This window comes from Amblyomma maculatum, chromosome 3 (genome assembly GCF_055883805.1).
Source record: "Amblyomma maculatum isolate TAMU_Amacu chromosome 3, ASM5588380v1, whole genome shotgun sequence".
NCBI classification, from domain to species: Eukaryota; Metazoa; Arthropoda; class Arachnida; order Ixodida; family Ixodidae; genus Amblyomma; species Amblyomma maculatum.
The window spans coordinates 122,213,117-122,230,092 of record NC_139346.1 but is presented as its reverse complement, the minus strand read 5'-3'; the positions used below and the strand labels follow the sequence as shown (position 1 = coordinate 122,230,092).

At 49.2% G+C, this 16,976-nt stretch overlaps 1 protein-coding gene across 3 annotated transcripts in view; it reads left to right on the top strand.

Annotated features, from left to right (window-relative positions):
• Positions 1 to 16,976, top strand: part of LOC146195895 (rRNA methyltransferase 1, mitochondrial-like) — a 113,157-nt gene that overhangs the window by 888 nt on the left and 95,293 nt on the right. For all 3 annotated transcript variants that reach the window (XR_014706052.1, XR_014706051.1, XM_084597939.1), the window contains exons 3-4: positions 3,730 to 4,021; positions 13,515 to 13,585. Coding sequence is in view for 1 of the 3 variants with exons in the window: in XM_084597939.1 (XP_084454065.1) it covers positions 3,730 to 4,021; positions 13,515 to 13,585 (363 nt within the window). In the remaining 2 variants the exon portion in view is untranslated. The remainder of the gene's footprint in view (positions 1 to 3,729; positions 4,022 to 13,514; positions 13,586 to 16,976) is intronic.

Here is a 16,976-nt window from a genome sequence, read left to right as displayed (position 1 = left end):
CACCATGTACCATTCACAGGGCCGACAAGGCGCGCCGCAGCTGCATTGTCTGCGCTGAACAATCGCGAGGCAACTTCAGCACGCTTTGGTGTTATGCAGTGCTTCCCCCGAAGCTATCTCGAGGCCAGGAGCAAGCAGCAAATTACCAAAGACGTGAAAGGCGACAGCGGGGCGGTAATTACGAAACGGATAATGAAATGGGTTAACGAGCAGGAGAAAACTCTGACATTCTGGCTTTGGAATGAGGCAGGAAAACACTTTTGGGCATATGAGATGCTTAGTGTACCGTGGCCATAATGGCCATATTTGGCTTTCGTAAATGCTAAGGACAATCTGTATATATGTGTCCGGCCCGGCCCACCCGAGGCATAGAGCTTCAGAGCGGCCCGGGCCATGGACCGGGTACGGGCTTTTGGACTGGCCCGAGTCCGTGCACACCTGTAGTCACGCTCCTCATGGATAGTATTATAGACCTTTTCACGAGCCTCTGAGTAACTGGTTTCACTGGACTGTTGGCCAGGTTTGGGGCAGATAATCCTTGGCCTTCCGTGTGCTACGTGCATATTGCAATATCCGAATTGGCACTGCCCGAGACCACTTTTGTGAAAATGTCTGTTGACAAGAGTCAGCCCGTGACGCCAGTGGAGATTAGGTGGTGCTGGCGACAGCAGTGACTTTCGTGGTGTAGGCAAAAGGTCATCTGAGGAATAAATAAATAAATAAATCTGCATTCGATGCCTGGCACTTGCTGTGTTTCCGAGCACAATTCCTAATATTCCTGCAAGAAAACGGCACCTGCTTTCACATTTTTTTGCAGTCGGATAAAAGATGAGAGCGAAGTGCAACGGTCTAGAGCGTGACAATTGGACCTTTTGGCGACGGATTTCCTTCGTGGCTAATACACGTTGCACTTCTTCATTGAAACTTGATCAGTTCGTTTGGAACTCTTTACTGTTGTGGTTGCTTTTTGGCCACATTACGAATAGTAGAATAACAAACTCTCTTAGCTCGTGCACGATATGTTGTATACAGTCATGCCTCGTTAATATGGACACTTTGGTTTCTGACCAGAACTGTCCATAAAGTGAGTCATCCATAATAGCGAATCATGAATAAAAACGAAAAGGATATTATTGAGAAAAAGGAATTGTAATTAATGGCTGCTTTTGTAGATAACGGTGTGCACTGGACTCAAAATTTGACAGAACACCGGCAATTTTGAGTGCATTATCCTCATCATTGTTGTCGTCGAAAAATTGTGGTGCAATCTGAAGCGACTCGCGTACCATGACACGCGTGATGGTGGGCTTTGTGTTGGTCGACCTTTCAAGCACGAACTCTTCACTGGCCGATGAATTAGCGTCCGATTCTCTACTCACCGCCACTTCCAAAATGACGTCGTCACTAAGCAAATTAGCCGCTAAGTAGCTGCTTGAGATTCTTCTGAGGCGAGGAAACAGCTGAGCTGTCGATACTAGTCCCTCATGGCTTGGATTGACTGAGATGGCTTTTGCCGCTTGTATTCACAGATTGCTTGCTTCACGCCTACGTTCACCTCTGTTCTTTTGCGTTTAACTCCCGCCATGCCAAAATCGAGACTCAAGTTGAGGGTTACAGGCTCCTGATGCTTTGCACTTTCTTGCCTAGTTAATGTTTCGGCCTTTCCGTTCTTCTGACTCTTTTTTTTTGCCTTGTACTGTTTCCGTAAGGAAGTGAGGGAGTCAAGTTTGCAAGCTGCTATGCAGAAGGCTCTCGAACATCCCATCGTCTTGGCGCTGTTTCTATGTGTTCCTATAAAACAAACACTGCAAGCTGAAGTACGGTTTAGAACGACTGCTAGCCGACTACGAAGAGTTCGGACCTTGTCAAGGCCGCATCGTTGACTTAAAGTGAAGCCGACATGCGGACCTGAGGTGCAAAATGTGGCAATTCGGCAGCGCAACAGGGACGAAAACCAGGAGCATGAGAGGGAAATGTGTCCAGGACGGGACGCCCAGTCTCGGTTGCATGCTCGTACATCACCTTTCCTTTGTCGCCCTACTTTGTGAGTGTGTCTTAACTCTCACCGTCCAGGCATCCGGCCGGATCGGCTGTCGCGTAGGTTCGCGGGCGGCGTGCCCTTCTTTAACTTGCGTTTGGACTCCTCTGCTTTTTTTCAAGCACTGTCCATATTACTGAGACAAAAATACATGGGCCCAAGTGGGCCGTGTGCATTCTTCCCCTGTCCATTGTCCAGACAGAGAGTTTCCGTATTAACGAGGCATAAATACACTGAAAATCTTTCGTCCCCTGAAAACTGTCCATAATTCGGTTAGTCCATATTAATGGGGCATGTCTGTATACTATCAAGTCGTAAGAAGCTTAGACACGATATTTCATGTGCATAATATCTTAATCGAACACAGGGAAGCTGTGCTGTGAGATCCCATTAATCTTCTGTACTAATGTCCGCTCGTACGTTTATACAGAAAAGTACACCGAAGCTGCTTCGAAGGTAACTGCAGTTAAAAGCTTGAGCAGTTAATCCAGCACGATATTGCCAGAACAGGCTTGGACTTGTGAAGTAGCTTTTGCTTGTTTTCACTTCCGCGAGTTGCAGTGATCGAGTGACTGTTCATCACCGGTCTTAGAAAACGACTAAGCATCCTTAGGATTCCGATGAAGTCACGCAGCGTTATTTCTCAAATTATTAATTTTTCTTTTATGAGGTCATTAAGAACCTGACGAATGAATTAAATATCCACGTATACAATCTAGCTCTGATCGAGCAGGATATTTATCGTATATGCTGTTTAATGGCCCAAAGTACAGTCAGTCAGCTATGAGGGGAGCAAAATAAGCAGAATAAGAGGACACATATTTGAATAAATATTTTCCAAGTAAAATCTCTGCAGATTGCATAAATTTCGCTGCAAGCGGTCGTGGAGAATGTTGCATTTGCGCTCATGCACCTCTCCTATAGAGCAAAGAGAACAAAATGAGAGCATTCTTAAAGGCCTTCATGTAATACCTGTGAACGTCTTTGTTATCGAGCAGAATAAAGCAAGTTAGCAGTGGACTAGGCGAATGTTACAAAGAACAAAAAGATTGATATCTTTGTATTCAGTGAAATTCTGTGACTTTAAGTTGCCTGTACAGAGAGCTAGAAATAGGATTTCTAGTTCACTGTAGTTGCCGGTAATGTTCTTTAGAGTGAAGGTGCTTGGAGCTGCATAAAGGCCATCAAAAGAGTTGTCGTAAAAAAAAACACACTTCTAGTCATTCATCGTCATCCTCCTTGCATGCGCTAGCAATTGGCCCGGAAGTTGAACAGTGTTGATTATTAGTTTTTCTTGCACATTGTGCTTTCTTGTTTTCATTTAACTTAATCATTCACTACAATCACCCACTGTAGCCGCGGTGCTGTTGAAGCCAGTGCAGCTCTTCACCAGGTAATTCTAGCAGCAATCGGCTGAAAAAGTACTGAACTATTCTCCAGGCATAAACCAAACTATTTCTATGCACAAGCAAAGCTTACGCTTCAGAATATTTGCACGCGCGAACTGGTTTTGAAGGCAGCGTCGCTTGGCATAGTGTAGGCACGCTGCGTTGTTGCCTAACCCTATGGCACTGCCGATTGCAGTGTCACTGTTGTTTACAAACATGACGCTTGTTTATAAACATGAAATAGAAAAAAAAATGGTTTAGAGGCCCAGTGCCATACTCATTTTCACGTGTTGGTTTTTCCAGGCCATTTCCGAAAGCCATAAAGAAGCATCGGGAGCCACCAAATCAACAGCCAAAGGCCAACCTGGGTGACGAGCGTGTGTTTGGCCTGCACCCTGTGCTACTTGCACTACGTGCACGCCGGCGTGTTCTGTATGAACTCTATGTCGGCGAAGGAAAAGTTTCGAGCTCCGAGGTGCTGCAGCGCAGTCCCTTGCTGCTGGAGATACTGAATGCGGCAAAGGATCAGGGGCTGCCTGTCAGCAGGTGTTCGAATAACCACCTAAAGCAGCTCTGCAGTGGAGGAACCCACCAGGCAAGTACAACTAGCTGATGCTCTGTGCTCACAGCTGTGTGTCAGTGGGGTGGTGCATTTCTAGGGGTCTCCAAAAATGGGAAACAATGTATCGCATTCAGACATCCTGCTGTTCAGTTTCGGTAAGGGGTCAAATAGGGCTGGCTGAATATAAACTATTTAAACTATTCATCTGAAGTTTCCAAATAATTGCTATGAAGAAAAGCTGTAGTTCCGTACAAGAAGCGATGTGCAAAGCTTCACAGCATGCTGCTGCTATTGGTTTAGCTGATGAAGGTGAGATTGGGAGGTGGGAGAGATTTTGTGCTGTCTATAATGCTCTTGTGATGCTGCAAGGCCTAACCAGGTTTAGTAAACCCTGCAACGCTGCTCATTCTTAAAGGCCTATCTCTAGCTAAAGTAATTTCTCCGTTTGTGGCGCTTCATAGTGGCCAAGTGGTTAGGGCACTCAACTTTTGAGCCAAAGGCCATGGGTTCCATCCCGACCATTGTGGTGATGTTTTGATGGAGGCGAGATACAAGGCACCCGTTTACTTGTAACGTCGGTACGCCTTGAAAAATTTGAGGTGGTTAAAATCATTCCAGGGTCGTCCAGTTTCTGGTACGTGTGGCATGACGGCATTCTTCTAAGTGGAGTTCGGTATTGATACTTTTTTTTTTTTTTCGTTAGCTGTAACTGCATGAATTACAGTTCAGTGCAGCTGTGTTATACAACTTAGCAAAATCACTAACCCTGGAACTTGTCTGCTTTCACTTGCTCGCCTTAAAATAGCAAATATTTCGAATTGTATCGAAATATGTTCTGTCGCACTTTAATACATATTGTGTTCAGTTTTCGGCTACACTGCTCAAATCACATTTAATATATGTTATTGATATTCAATTTGGTGTTGAGCAAGTACTATTCACCCACTCCTACATGTTACACACAAGGCTCATACGAGGCTGAGGGCCATATACGAGTCCTGGGGTCGTTATTCCGTGAGCTTCCAATTTTCGTTTCGGATCCATTTGGTTCTTGGGCATTGTTCGAACAACAACGTCACAGATTTCAAGGGTCCATATGGGAAGTGACTGGACCATTGGCTTATTAGCAGTGGTTAGCCATTGGGTGTGGCAAGTGGCTGTGGCTATCGCCAATGGCAGGACCCTAATTCCATCGTTAGCTCGATTTGGGTGTTTGAGGATTTCGGCACTGTGCGGGGCTGCTTGTGAATTAATGGGAGCAAATTTTTTCTGTTGCCTAAAATGATGTGGCTGTTCGTGAGAGGACCTCTTTGCTGACCGGGAAAGCAAAACGTAGTGGGTACTCATCGGTTCTTCGAAGAGGTTGCACACTTCTGCGGTGTACCATGTGGTTGAGAGTGTTCCTTTGGAGAAAGTGGCAGCGCAAAAGAAACTGAGACAAGAGAAGGCACATGGGTGGTAGGACAAGCACTGAACTACTAACTAAATTTTAATTAAAATGCAGGCCAGAATTTACACAGAGAAAGCCATCATGTGCAAAGTTACCATAAACAACCGTGACATCCCACCCAGCAAAACACCTGTAGAGATAGCCAGGCAGGGGCGACCGCGGCCGCATTTATTTGAGGAGAAGCTGAAGAGGTGACGACGGCAGCGTCCGGCTGAGGCGAAGGTCGTGAGCGTTCCTTAGCTCTCGTGCCGGCGCTGCTTCCTTCTCTTCGGCGCGTGCCGGACGCATGCCACGCGAGTCGCTACAGGCCTCCTCCCCTAGACGATTGGTCGAAAAAAAAAGAAAAAGGAAAAGAAACTTGCAGTCGAAGCAAAAGGCACTGCTCTAAAAAAAAAACTATCAAGAAGGCTTACACATAAGTACATGTTAAGTTCGTGTCCAAGTCGTAGCCGAAGGGGCAAGCAGGTTTCATCAATGGCTGTTCAGGAGGTCGCGGCTGAGTAAAATGTAGCGGTAGAGGAAGTGGGACTGTTGAGCGTGCGGCAGCACCTTGAATCCTCCGCTTGTCAGAACTAAAGTTGTGACTGGAAAAGTTAGGACGCTTCGCGCGTATCCAAGATCTGATGCAATTGAGCAGGCTGTGTCTCTCGTGGAAGTTTGGTACGCTGAGTCGCTTCCGCCTGCTGCGAAGGTCGGCTGACAAAGACTGATCTTGAATGGGGCGGGCTAGTTGTGGTAAGTTCACCAGGGTGTCGGTGGTGCATGCGACAGCGCTGAATGCAGGCTTTGTGCTCACAACGAACTGGCCGAATGAATGCTGCAAAGCACTGCGGCGAGCCAGTTTTGGGGATGGGACGTGACGGAAAGCTATATACCGTCCTAAGCTTGCAGCACGAGAGGGCAACATTAACCGTGATGAAGACAGCGGCTGTGGACTGTGATGTACGTACGCATGGGTCATTTGTGGTAGGCATAAGCTGACATGTTGTTGCTGCCTGATAGGGGCTTGGAAAAGCGGGAGAGTAGCCAGGCCGGATGCGCTAGGCAGGAGTGGCAGGGAGCTGGCTGGAGACAGCTGCGGCGTGCTGTGCCCCGAGGATGCAGTCGTAGACGAGAGTGATGCTGGTGAGGTTGTGGGTGCTGGCGGCGATGAAAGCGGGTCTACCGCGTCATGGAGCGGCAGCGGGCAGTAGCTTTCACTGAAGTACGCCAGGACGGCAGCACGCAGCTCATCGTATGGCCGGCAACTCGAAGCAGGGCAGGCAAGCCGGCAGTGGATGTCAGGTGGTAAGATTTCGGAGAATGCCAGGTTTTTTTTGCTATTTTTTATGCGATCAATGGGCAAATGAAAACAGCAGGGGTGGCATTTTGAAGACGAAAGGCGGCTCTTTCGAATGAGACTAAGATGGCTCCGGTGCCGCGCACGAAATGGGAGCTACGCCTCGTGGAAAATGACCGTTTCGGCGGCCGTTTTCGGCCCAAATTCAGGCAGCATCGATTATAGAAATGGCACTGTGACTAAAATACTGATCCTAGTAATGAAAAACTTAGCAGATAGTGTGGAGGTTTAAAGGGGGACGGTATTCCACCCCGCTCCTACTCCACAGGTGCAACGTCCTCGCTGGCGACCCGCGGAGGGAACAAAGGGACAAAGGACGGGGATGACACATAGTTAATACTCCAATGCTATTTATTGCACTTGCAAATAATACAGAGCATGCCGGCTAGCTATACATCAGCATGGTTTTCCTTGGAAGGGCAAGGCTACGTAAGAAGGACTTGTGACTCACCGGCTGGGGAAGGGGGGTGCGACTTCGGCGGCGGACATTTGCACGCATCGTGAATATGGCGACCGGGATCTCCCGTGCGCACCGCATTCTTCGGACAAAGCCATACCACGGCGTTTGCCGCGGGAGGCAGCGAGAGCGTGCGGTATTAGCCGGTCGCTTCGCCGTTGGGAACCAGAAGATGGGCGGTCGTGTACGACGGGTCCTCCCGTGTGCGCAGCGTACTCCGTGCCCGCTATCCCCGGCATTTGCCGGGAGAGGCGGCGGGAGACGACCGCTCTCGTTGCCGGCTGGATCCAGAAGCTCTCTCTCTTTGTCTCGCGGGAGCCCGCATAGACGTCTTGGTGGCACATCCATCGTTGATTCTCCTTCCCCCAAGGGGAGGCATTTACCTCCTCTCCCAGCCGGCGCTGCCACGACGCTCGCCGGAGTGGTACAACACCACCTGGTCGTCTAGGTGGTGTTGAGTGGTTGTGACCGGACGCGACGAAGGTGGAGGAAACTGGTTTTCCACACCCCTTCCTCCTTAAATGTTCACCTAAGCTGCTCCTTGGATGCCACCCGCGGGGTCGTCACGAGGCTTGCAATGACGACCGCAGGGCAGCTCGCACAGGCAAGACACTAGTGCAAAGCAAACGTTGGTGTCATCCGACGAGCAGCAAGGTGAAGGGGCCCCCCGCTGTCCATCGGCAGGTCCCAGAAGCCAGCGTGATGGGAGGGTGGTGTTCCCGCTGGCGCGCCTTTGTTGGCAGGTTAGGGGTTGGCCTCCTCTCCCGTCAAGCCGGACTGGTTCCGTGAGACTCCGAGCTTCTGTGATTCACGGCCGCAGGGCAGCAGTCAGGAATGTAAATAACGGCAGCAGGTCCAGGCGGCTTCACTTGATATCTGCACAACCCTCCGGATCTCCAAAAAGGGTCAATAAATTGAGCAAAATGACCATTTGGTAAAGTGCGGGCCAATGCGAGTGCCAAACAATTTTATCCGGCACTGCACTGCGTTCCGTTAATCCGAACGAAGCACGGGCATCCGCAGTCCGTTTGCCGGCATAATAATCTGGTTCCACGAAATTTCCGATTTGCCTTCTCAGCCCAAAAATACCAAGTTCATTTGAACAAAGTTAGCTTTCTCTAATTCAGCGAGATGTTCAGTTACAGCGAGGTTAATATATAACAAGCAAAATGCATTTGTGCATGCTGTATGCCACGGTTAGCCTGTCCTCCGATGTGCGACAGGCAGCTCCCAAAAAGAGCCTTAAGCCTACTCGCTCTAGCGCTAAGGACAATAGCTAGAACACACCGCTGCGAGGACGTGCATATCCGCCAAGGAACCCAGGGTGACCCTACTCGCTCGCTGCCATCCAAAGGCAATTTCTGAGTGAACGGCGCCCACCGCGTCCAGCGGTGTCGGAGCGCCCCAGTGCTTTCCGGCAATCACGGCTACAATACCAGTCAGCCGATTGCGGTACCTGGCTCCCAGAGCCAAAGAGACAGAAGAGGGAATATTTACAAGTTACAACTATATACAAGAAAAGTAGGGCCACCGTCCCGGCTGAGGCACTCACTCGCTTCCGGCGTGCTGTTCTCCGTGGACGGCTCGGTCTCGCGCTCCGTGTACGGACCTCGTGGCTCCACCTCACGAACGCCTCGGCACACATAAATGCACACACACACACACGAATACATGCACGACCATTTGTTCTCGCTGCAACTCCTCTCACCTCGCCGTCAAGAAAGCATATTAGCCTTGCTAGCATAGCGATGTCGGGTCAGGCCTAATGTTAAAAGTCCGGGCAGGCACTCCACGCCACGAACTGACTATCGTCCTTTGTTCCTAGGAAGGGGTAACTAACTCAAGTGGTTCTGCACGAGAGATCCACGTTGAGGCACCATTGTGGGCGATATGAGGGGGACAGTCTTCCGCCCCGCTCCTACTCCTAAAGCCCCTCAATAAACTAAAAGTAGCGCCAACATGTGAAGTTTGCCGCCCGCCTCCTCTCCTGCGCTCTCCTTCGTCGTTCGACCCTCTCATTGGCCGAGCGCCGTCACGTGCGCGCGCGCGCTTTTTTTTCTGCTGGGCGTGCAGCTTCCTCCTTTCCAGCGGGGCGGGCGGCGTGCGCGCGGCACATATCGCCGTGTGTTTTGCTGCCACGCGGACTGCTACTAAATCGTTCCCGCTGGCTATTTAATTTTTTTTTTTTTCAAGCATGTTGCGCTCTTTGGCCGGCGACTGATAGAAGCACGGTGGTGAAGGCGAGTTCAACCAACGCAGACATCGCGTACAAATGGTGTCACGCACTGACAGTTGAAAACGGAACCGTTTCAGCGCAAAATATAAAAAACTGCTACCACGCTTCTCAAGTTTCATGGTAGCTTACAATTCAGTCCAACCTGCAAAGAAACCACACAGACTGCAGCTTCCGCAGCCTAGTTAATTTTTTTTCAAGCATGTTGCGCACTTTTGTCAACGGCTGACGGACTCAAGGAGGTGAAGGCGAGTTAAATCGACGCCAAAATCGTGTACGTATGGTGACACACCATGGCAGCTGAACACGGCACCGTCTCAAAGCCAAATATAAAAAAAAATAACTGCTACCTCCCTCCCTAAGTTTACCGGTAGCTCACAAGTGAATCAAAGCTGCAAAGACTCCACACAGACTGCAGCTTCCGCCGCCTATAGTTAATTTGATCTGCAGCTGAAGTTGAAAATACATGGAAGACAGCTGCTGCCACACTTCTCAAGTTTACCGGCAGCTCGCAATCCAGTCAACGCTGCGAAGAAACCATACACAGACTGTTCCAAAATTGTTCCTGTCCGCCGCCTAGTTACAAATTTTATAAAGAATGCCGCTGAGTGGCCAAATGTGACGAACTACGGACACACGGAGATGACGGCGAGTTGAACCAACGCCGAAATCGCGTATATGTGGTGTATGACACTCACAGCTGAAACTATTCTGGCGGGAAATCCCTGTCAACATTCGGTAATTATGTTTCAGCAGTGAGCAATATTTTAACCTGAACACATTGCGACAAAATGCAAGGCTCTGGTGAGACTCGGCGCACGGCCGCCTCGATCGGCTCGCGCGCGGCGCTGATCGAGACGGCTGTGAAGGGCGCCTGCTCCGGAGAGCGCGCGCTAGTCGCGCACCCCGTAGGTGGAGCCACGGTCGAAATGCGAGAGGAGGAGCGGTGCCGCCGGAGGAGGAGAGAGGAGATGGCGCTACTTTTAGTTTATTGAGGGGCTTTACCTACTCCGCAGGTGCAACGCCCTCGCTAGCGACCCGCGGAGGGGAATAAAGAGGACAAAGGACGGGGACGACACATAGTTACTACTCGAATGCTATTTATTGCACTTGCAAATAATACAGAGCATGCTGGCTAGCTATACATCAACAAGGTTTTCCTTTTAAGGGCAAGGCTACGTAAGAAGGGCTTTTGACTCACCGGCTGGGGAATGGGGGTGCGATTTCTGCGGCGGACATTTGAACGCGCCGTGAATATGGCGGCCGGGATCTCCCGTGTGCGCCGCATTCTTCGGACGAAGCCATACCACGGAGTTTGCCACGGGAGGCTGCGAGAGCATGCAGAGTATTTACCGGTCGCTTCGCCGTTGGGAACCAGAAGAAGGGCGGTCGTGCACGACGGGTCCTCCCGTGTGCGCAGCATACTCCGTGCCCGCTATCCCCCGGCATTTGCCAGGAGAGGCAGCGGGAGACGACCGCTCTCGTTGCCGGCTAGATCCAGAAGCTCTCTCTCTTTGTCTCGCGGGAACCCGCATAGACGTCTTGGTGGCGCATCCATCATTGATTCTCCTTCCCCCAAGGGGAGGCATTTACCTCCTCTCCCAGCCGGCGCTGCCACAACGCTCGCCGGAGTGGTACAACACCACCTAGTCGTCTAGGTGGTGTTGAGTGGTGGTGACTGGACGCGACGAAGGGGGAGGAAACTGGTTTTCCACAATAGGTAGATAAAGAACTACTGGTTTCGAAAATCAGATTTTCTAAAAAGTGACTTTTTCACGATTTTTTAGTCTGAAAGACCCGTGTCCCCCCTTAACCTCATCTACCCAGCTGGCTGGCGGCATCTGCTCAGCGCGCCCGAGCCGCGGGGAGACTGATGTGACGCTGGTCACGCTTGGTTCCGAACTGCGAGGTGCATTCACGGCAAGATTATGGGAAGTAATTGTTGATTAATCATCTCAAGTGATGCCCTGCCCCGGCTATGTGCGCTCAGGCCAATGAACGATCGAGCGTACGAGCCTGCAGTAGGCCTAGCATGTTCCCCAGCACGGGAGACTGCTACTGCCAGTGGTCGCACCGCCGCGACACAGTGACATCACAGGCTGCAGATGGGCAGAAAGACAAGCTCAAAACAAAAAATCTTGAACTCGCGGCAACTCCAGCAACGAAGCGGTAGTCAGATTGTTTTCGTGACGATGACGTCAGCGCGGTGGACAGTTCGCTTGGTGAGGCGGAGTTCACGATCGTCATATCTAAACAGCTTGCTGAGTCTGGCGAAGTGTAAAACATACGGCAGTGATGTTCGCGTTGAAAAAGGTGATCGTGAATAAGAAATCGCCGTCAAACTTAATTTCCAGTGCGTAAACTGCGGGGACACGTTGTCGGCATAGAGCTCGCCACGCGTTTGAGCCGATCGGATTGCGTTCATGAATGCGCTTGCTTCCCGTGCAATGCAGAGCACTGGAAAGCAGCAAACAGCTTCAAATGACTTTTTTTTTTTCGCAATGAACGTTCCTCACCGCGGTCTTTATGCAAGAACGTGGCAAAATGACACATAAAAAAAAAAAAAATTCTGCTTGCATGCGACTCGCGCAGCCGAAAAAGTGACAACTGAACGTGCTACAACTGCAAATCAAAATGAAAGAGGTGACACTTGGACGTTGGAAAGCAGAGAGCCTACATCCCTGAAGGTTTCTCGCCATTTTAAATTGTAAATGTGAGCATTCCACCAGGAAATGTCTGTTAAATAACCCCCATTTCTCTTCTTGCCCTTTTCTCAAAACATGCATTGTCGACCACTTGCAGTTTTGCGGCCTCAATATCTCTGCGCCCAAAGCCCATAGAGCTGAAATTTCTTTTGCAATGGGAAGCTGAATGTATGCTGTGTGAAATGTTGGAAGCAGATTTTTTGTTTTTGAAGGTTAAAATTAATTATTTCGATGAGTTTATTCCCACTTGGTACACACGGTTTGTATACAGAAATTAATAAGGCTGCAAAATGAGTGCTAATTAACATATCAGGAAACTGCTCCCAACACTTCATTCTTTACTCTTCTGGCTACCTAACCATGCTTTAATTTTAAGTTTTTAACTGCCCATTATTTCAGAATTTAGGCCTTAAAAATGGAAGTTGATTGGTAATTATTTTGCAAACTAATTAGGCTACAGGAATAAGGATTGCATATTTGAAATCAGCATGAAAAATTCAGAAGGCTGTGCATTTTTATTAAATTTGCAAAAAAATAACGAAAAAAGCTCTAAGACGCATGTCCCCCCTTAAGAATTGAGAAGTTCGCAGGGGTCAAGTCGATGCAGCTAGTACCAGACTGGGTTAATTGGAGGAATATGGGAAAGGCTTTCGCTCTGCAGTGGGTATAGTCCGGCTGATGATGATGATGTGTGTGACATCATGAGGTTTTTCTCTTGGCACCTCTTTCTCAGTCTGTATCAAACACTGTAGCTCGGACACTACCTTGCTTTGTAGTTACTTGCGGCGTTAGATACTGTGTCCAAGGACGCGGGATCGAATCCCGGCCTCGGTGGCCGCTTTTCCATGGAGGCGAAAAGCAAGGTGCCCGTGTGCTGTGCGATGTCAGTGCACGTTAAAGAACCCCAGGTGGTTTAAATTTCCGGAGTCCTCCACTACGGCGTCTCTCATAGCCTGAGTCGCTTTGGGACATTAAACCCCACAAACCAAACCAAACCAGATGTCGATGGAATGCCGGCTGGAACCTTGTTGTCTAGAGCCACACTCAGATTTAGTGGGAAATGGGTGTCCTAAGTGCGGAATAATAGCTTTGCAATTAGAACTAGGTGCACCTTATCTGCGACTTGTGCTACTATTTGTTGGTCAGCTTTGGCTTCTCGAAGTGTTTCTTTCTTGCCGTGCTTATCCCACTCGGGCTGGGTCACAGGTCCAACGCAGATTGTGAGGCAACCCTCTTTGACCTGGGGAGGCCATGTAGCTTCGCTTAATCGTAATGATTGCCATGCTTGAAGCCACTGAGTGTGGGCATTGCGCCCTTGGGATGTGCTCTGTACTTCACGCAGGGTGTGTGCCTGGATGCTTCAAAGCTTCCTGTCCCACTGGGTGACTCCTTGCTGGACAAGCTGGACAATCAGTGAGTGCTTGCAAAGCTTTTTGCATCATTTGTTGCTGTATTTTCTGCCACTTTGAACTAGTAAGCATGGGGTAGGCAGGGAATGGTGCAGGAACCTATCATGCCATTGCTGCATTTAATGGTAAACATGCAAAATGTATACTTGACAGTGTGCAAGGGCCATGGAAAGATGTAAGGTGCTAGCAGTAGTATGCTGCATGAAGTGCATACGAAGAAGGCCATGTACAGCTTCCAGGATGTCTAGCAACCGGGAAAACCGGAAATTGTCAGGGAAATTTTATGCATCGGGAGTAACCAGTGAAATGTCAGGGAACCATCAAAAATTTCGCCAAGTTGGGGAAAATAGCACAATATATTCTGCAGTGCATTTTCATTTTAAGTTGGCGCACAGCTACTATGTTTTTCATGCATATTTTGTGTGTATGTGTGCAGTCTCGCCAGCACGTGGCTGCCCGCAAGGCAAGGCGCGATAAATTACGTGGACGCCAGCGCATGGCTGAGCTGCCACAATAGAAGAACCCAATACGCATGTGAAGAGGGTGCTCTGTGAAATATGCGGAAACGCTGCGTGGGAGTAGTGCGCAACAAAAAGCAGGAATAACCTTGCCGGCAGCTGCCAGCGCAAAAGCGATTGGCGAGCTGCACTGCCAAGCGCGTGAGCAGCCATGTTGGATTGGATTGGCTCAGCTGTTTGCAGGGAGTCAGTGGGAGGTAAGAAGAGGGAAATAATGACCATATGCTCGTCGCGCAACTCTCGTTCGCGCCAAACACAAAGGAGCATCGCACCGGCAGAAACACGACAGCTGCTGTTCTGCCATCCAATGTCTCCTTACTGACGGCGCGAGAACAAGGCGAGGCACCGAGAAGCCAGCTTGCTGAAGCACAGTGAAAAAAAAAAAAATAGAGAAAATGCTGGCCAGCGTTTTTCCTCTAGGGATATTTGTCGGGATGAATGTACCAGACTGTGATTCATTAATTCTGGAGAAAAATAATACTATAAGAACATGTAAAAAGAAATTGGGGCCCAGGTGTCCGTCACGGCATTAAAGATGAAAGGTAGAGCTAGATCGTTGTTATGGCCTCTTTATCTACCATTCAGGCACTGTCCTGTTTATCCAATTGACATTTTTCCAAATAACAAAAGGGTCTCATTTACTAGTCTCTCAGTGCATTAAAAAAATCTGTTTTTATGTGTCGTGTTGCATCCATGAGTTGGCTCCGTCACGGGGTTACTGACAGTGTGCAAAACGCGGAGGATACTCGCATCTCAAATCATTGCGCTATTTTTTTAGGTTATGTGATGTGTGTATGTACTGAATAACAACTGTCTTTTATTGCTTGTTGTAGTTGTCAGTAAGCTGGCTATGTCCGCATTTTCGTTTCCTATATAGTATACAGTCGAACCCGGATATATCGAACTCGAAGGTGATCGCGAAAAAGTTCGATATATCGATAATTCGATATACAGAAATTGGCTTGTGACGGCACTTACGATGCGAAAAAACGATACCGTATTTGCCGCGTAATCAACCCACTCGCATAATGAACCCTCTCTCCACTTTTGCGCCCGAGAATTTGAAAAAAAAAAAATGCTTTAAGGCCAGCTCGCTTACATGCAAGCGATTGAGCGATCTCAGCGACGAGCGGCAGCGACAGAGCGAAACATTTCCAACTTGTTGGAACTGCGTCCCTCTCGCCGCTTGAGCCACCACAGCAGCTCAAAACAAGGTTTCTGTGTCGCTGCGACAGAAAATTGCGAGCGTTTTCGCTTGCATGCCGATGGCGCGCGTCACTCCGTTTCGGTCGTCGCATCCACAGCTCATTTCTTGGCAGTGTGCCAAGATGTTGTGCGGCGATAACGTCAGGGTGCGTTTATCTTCTTATAGCTCCTCCGGTGGCAGGGAGCGAACTTGGCAGAGTGCCCGTGATGGATTGATTGCACAAGCCTGGTTCGATTTATCGCGCCACGCTTGGGGCGGGCGTCATGATCGCAGCAGCTGACGGCGTGCTTCCGTTGATTCATACATGCAAAGATAAACGGCTCCCGCCAAAAAAAAAAAAAGAAAGCCTGCCGCTTCTTAACGTCCGCAGCCTCCATATCTTACGCTACGCCGCGCGTACAGTACAACGATAAGAAAGAATGACTCGAAAAAAAAAAAAACAGAGAGCTGCCGCTTCTTAACGTCCGCAGGCGCCATAACCACGTCAGCCGCCGCGCGCAGAGGGTTCGCAACACACGCTGGAGAAAGCGTCCCACGTCTGTCTGAAAATGGGCTGAGCTGGCTTGGCGCATGCGTAGTGCGTGCTGAAGGAGAGAGCTCGGCAAAAGAATGGGCACACCCACGCACATGGATTGCAAACGTCATGTGTTGGCGCGCGGAAAACGATAACTGCAGATGCGCGCGCCTTTGGGGAATGGGTGCGGCGCTGTCCAGAACTGTCCCTTCTCATTCCTTCCGCGTGTGGCTTGAAAACGTCACGCGGCAAACGGCCAAGAGTGATGCGATAGTCTTTGGAGAAGGCACACTTTCCAGTGCGTAGTGCGGAGTTCGATATATGGAATGACCGGCGAAATTGAGTTCGATATATGACGTGGCTTTCCTATACTTTTACATGGGGTTTTCAAGGATATATTCCGTGAGTTCGATATAACCAAAATTCGATATATCCGGGTTCGATATAACCGGGTTCGACTGTATATATATATGAACCCACAGTTAGCTGCAGGGAAAGGCCGGGCGTCAGGGGATCAAGGCCAATGTTGTCGTACTCCAAGCGTGCTTGGTAGCGGTGTTTTTTAGTGTCCGGAGTGGAGCCGTGCTCCGGAGAGGAAAAAAGCAGAGCGAAGTGGCCCGAATGTTCCGCATTCTTTCGTAGCACCTTCCTCAGTCGTCTCAACAGGCAGAAACTGCAACTGCAATCACAACCGCAGGCAGAAACTGATGCTAAATGTCGCCGCTTGCTGTGTCACGTGAGGGCCAAAATTGATTTTACTTTTTATTACTATTAATATTATATATATGAAAGATCCGGCCCCTCCTGAGCGACCCACTCACCTCTACAGATGTGAGCCGGCTCACTTGCTCCGATCCGCTCACTAATGTAGCTTTTAACGTATGGTTCTGCTAAAAAATTCTCAAATCCCCAATTTTTTAACAAACTCATTTGAAACTAGATTCCTTAGTTTCAGATAGGTACAAAGCGTAGCAGCTTTTGGCTGAAGCCACATGTTGTTCTTGTGTTGTCAACAAAGGAGCCAGAAAGCATAGCTTGGTTTCATGTGGATGCACCGTATTCGCAAGATTCTAACGTCAACCTTGGTTTTCTGAAAATAAGCATATAAATATACATGCCCGTTACAACCGTGCTCTGAACTAAAAACCTCGAAGCC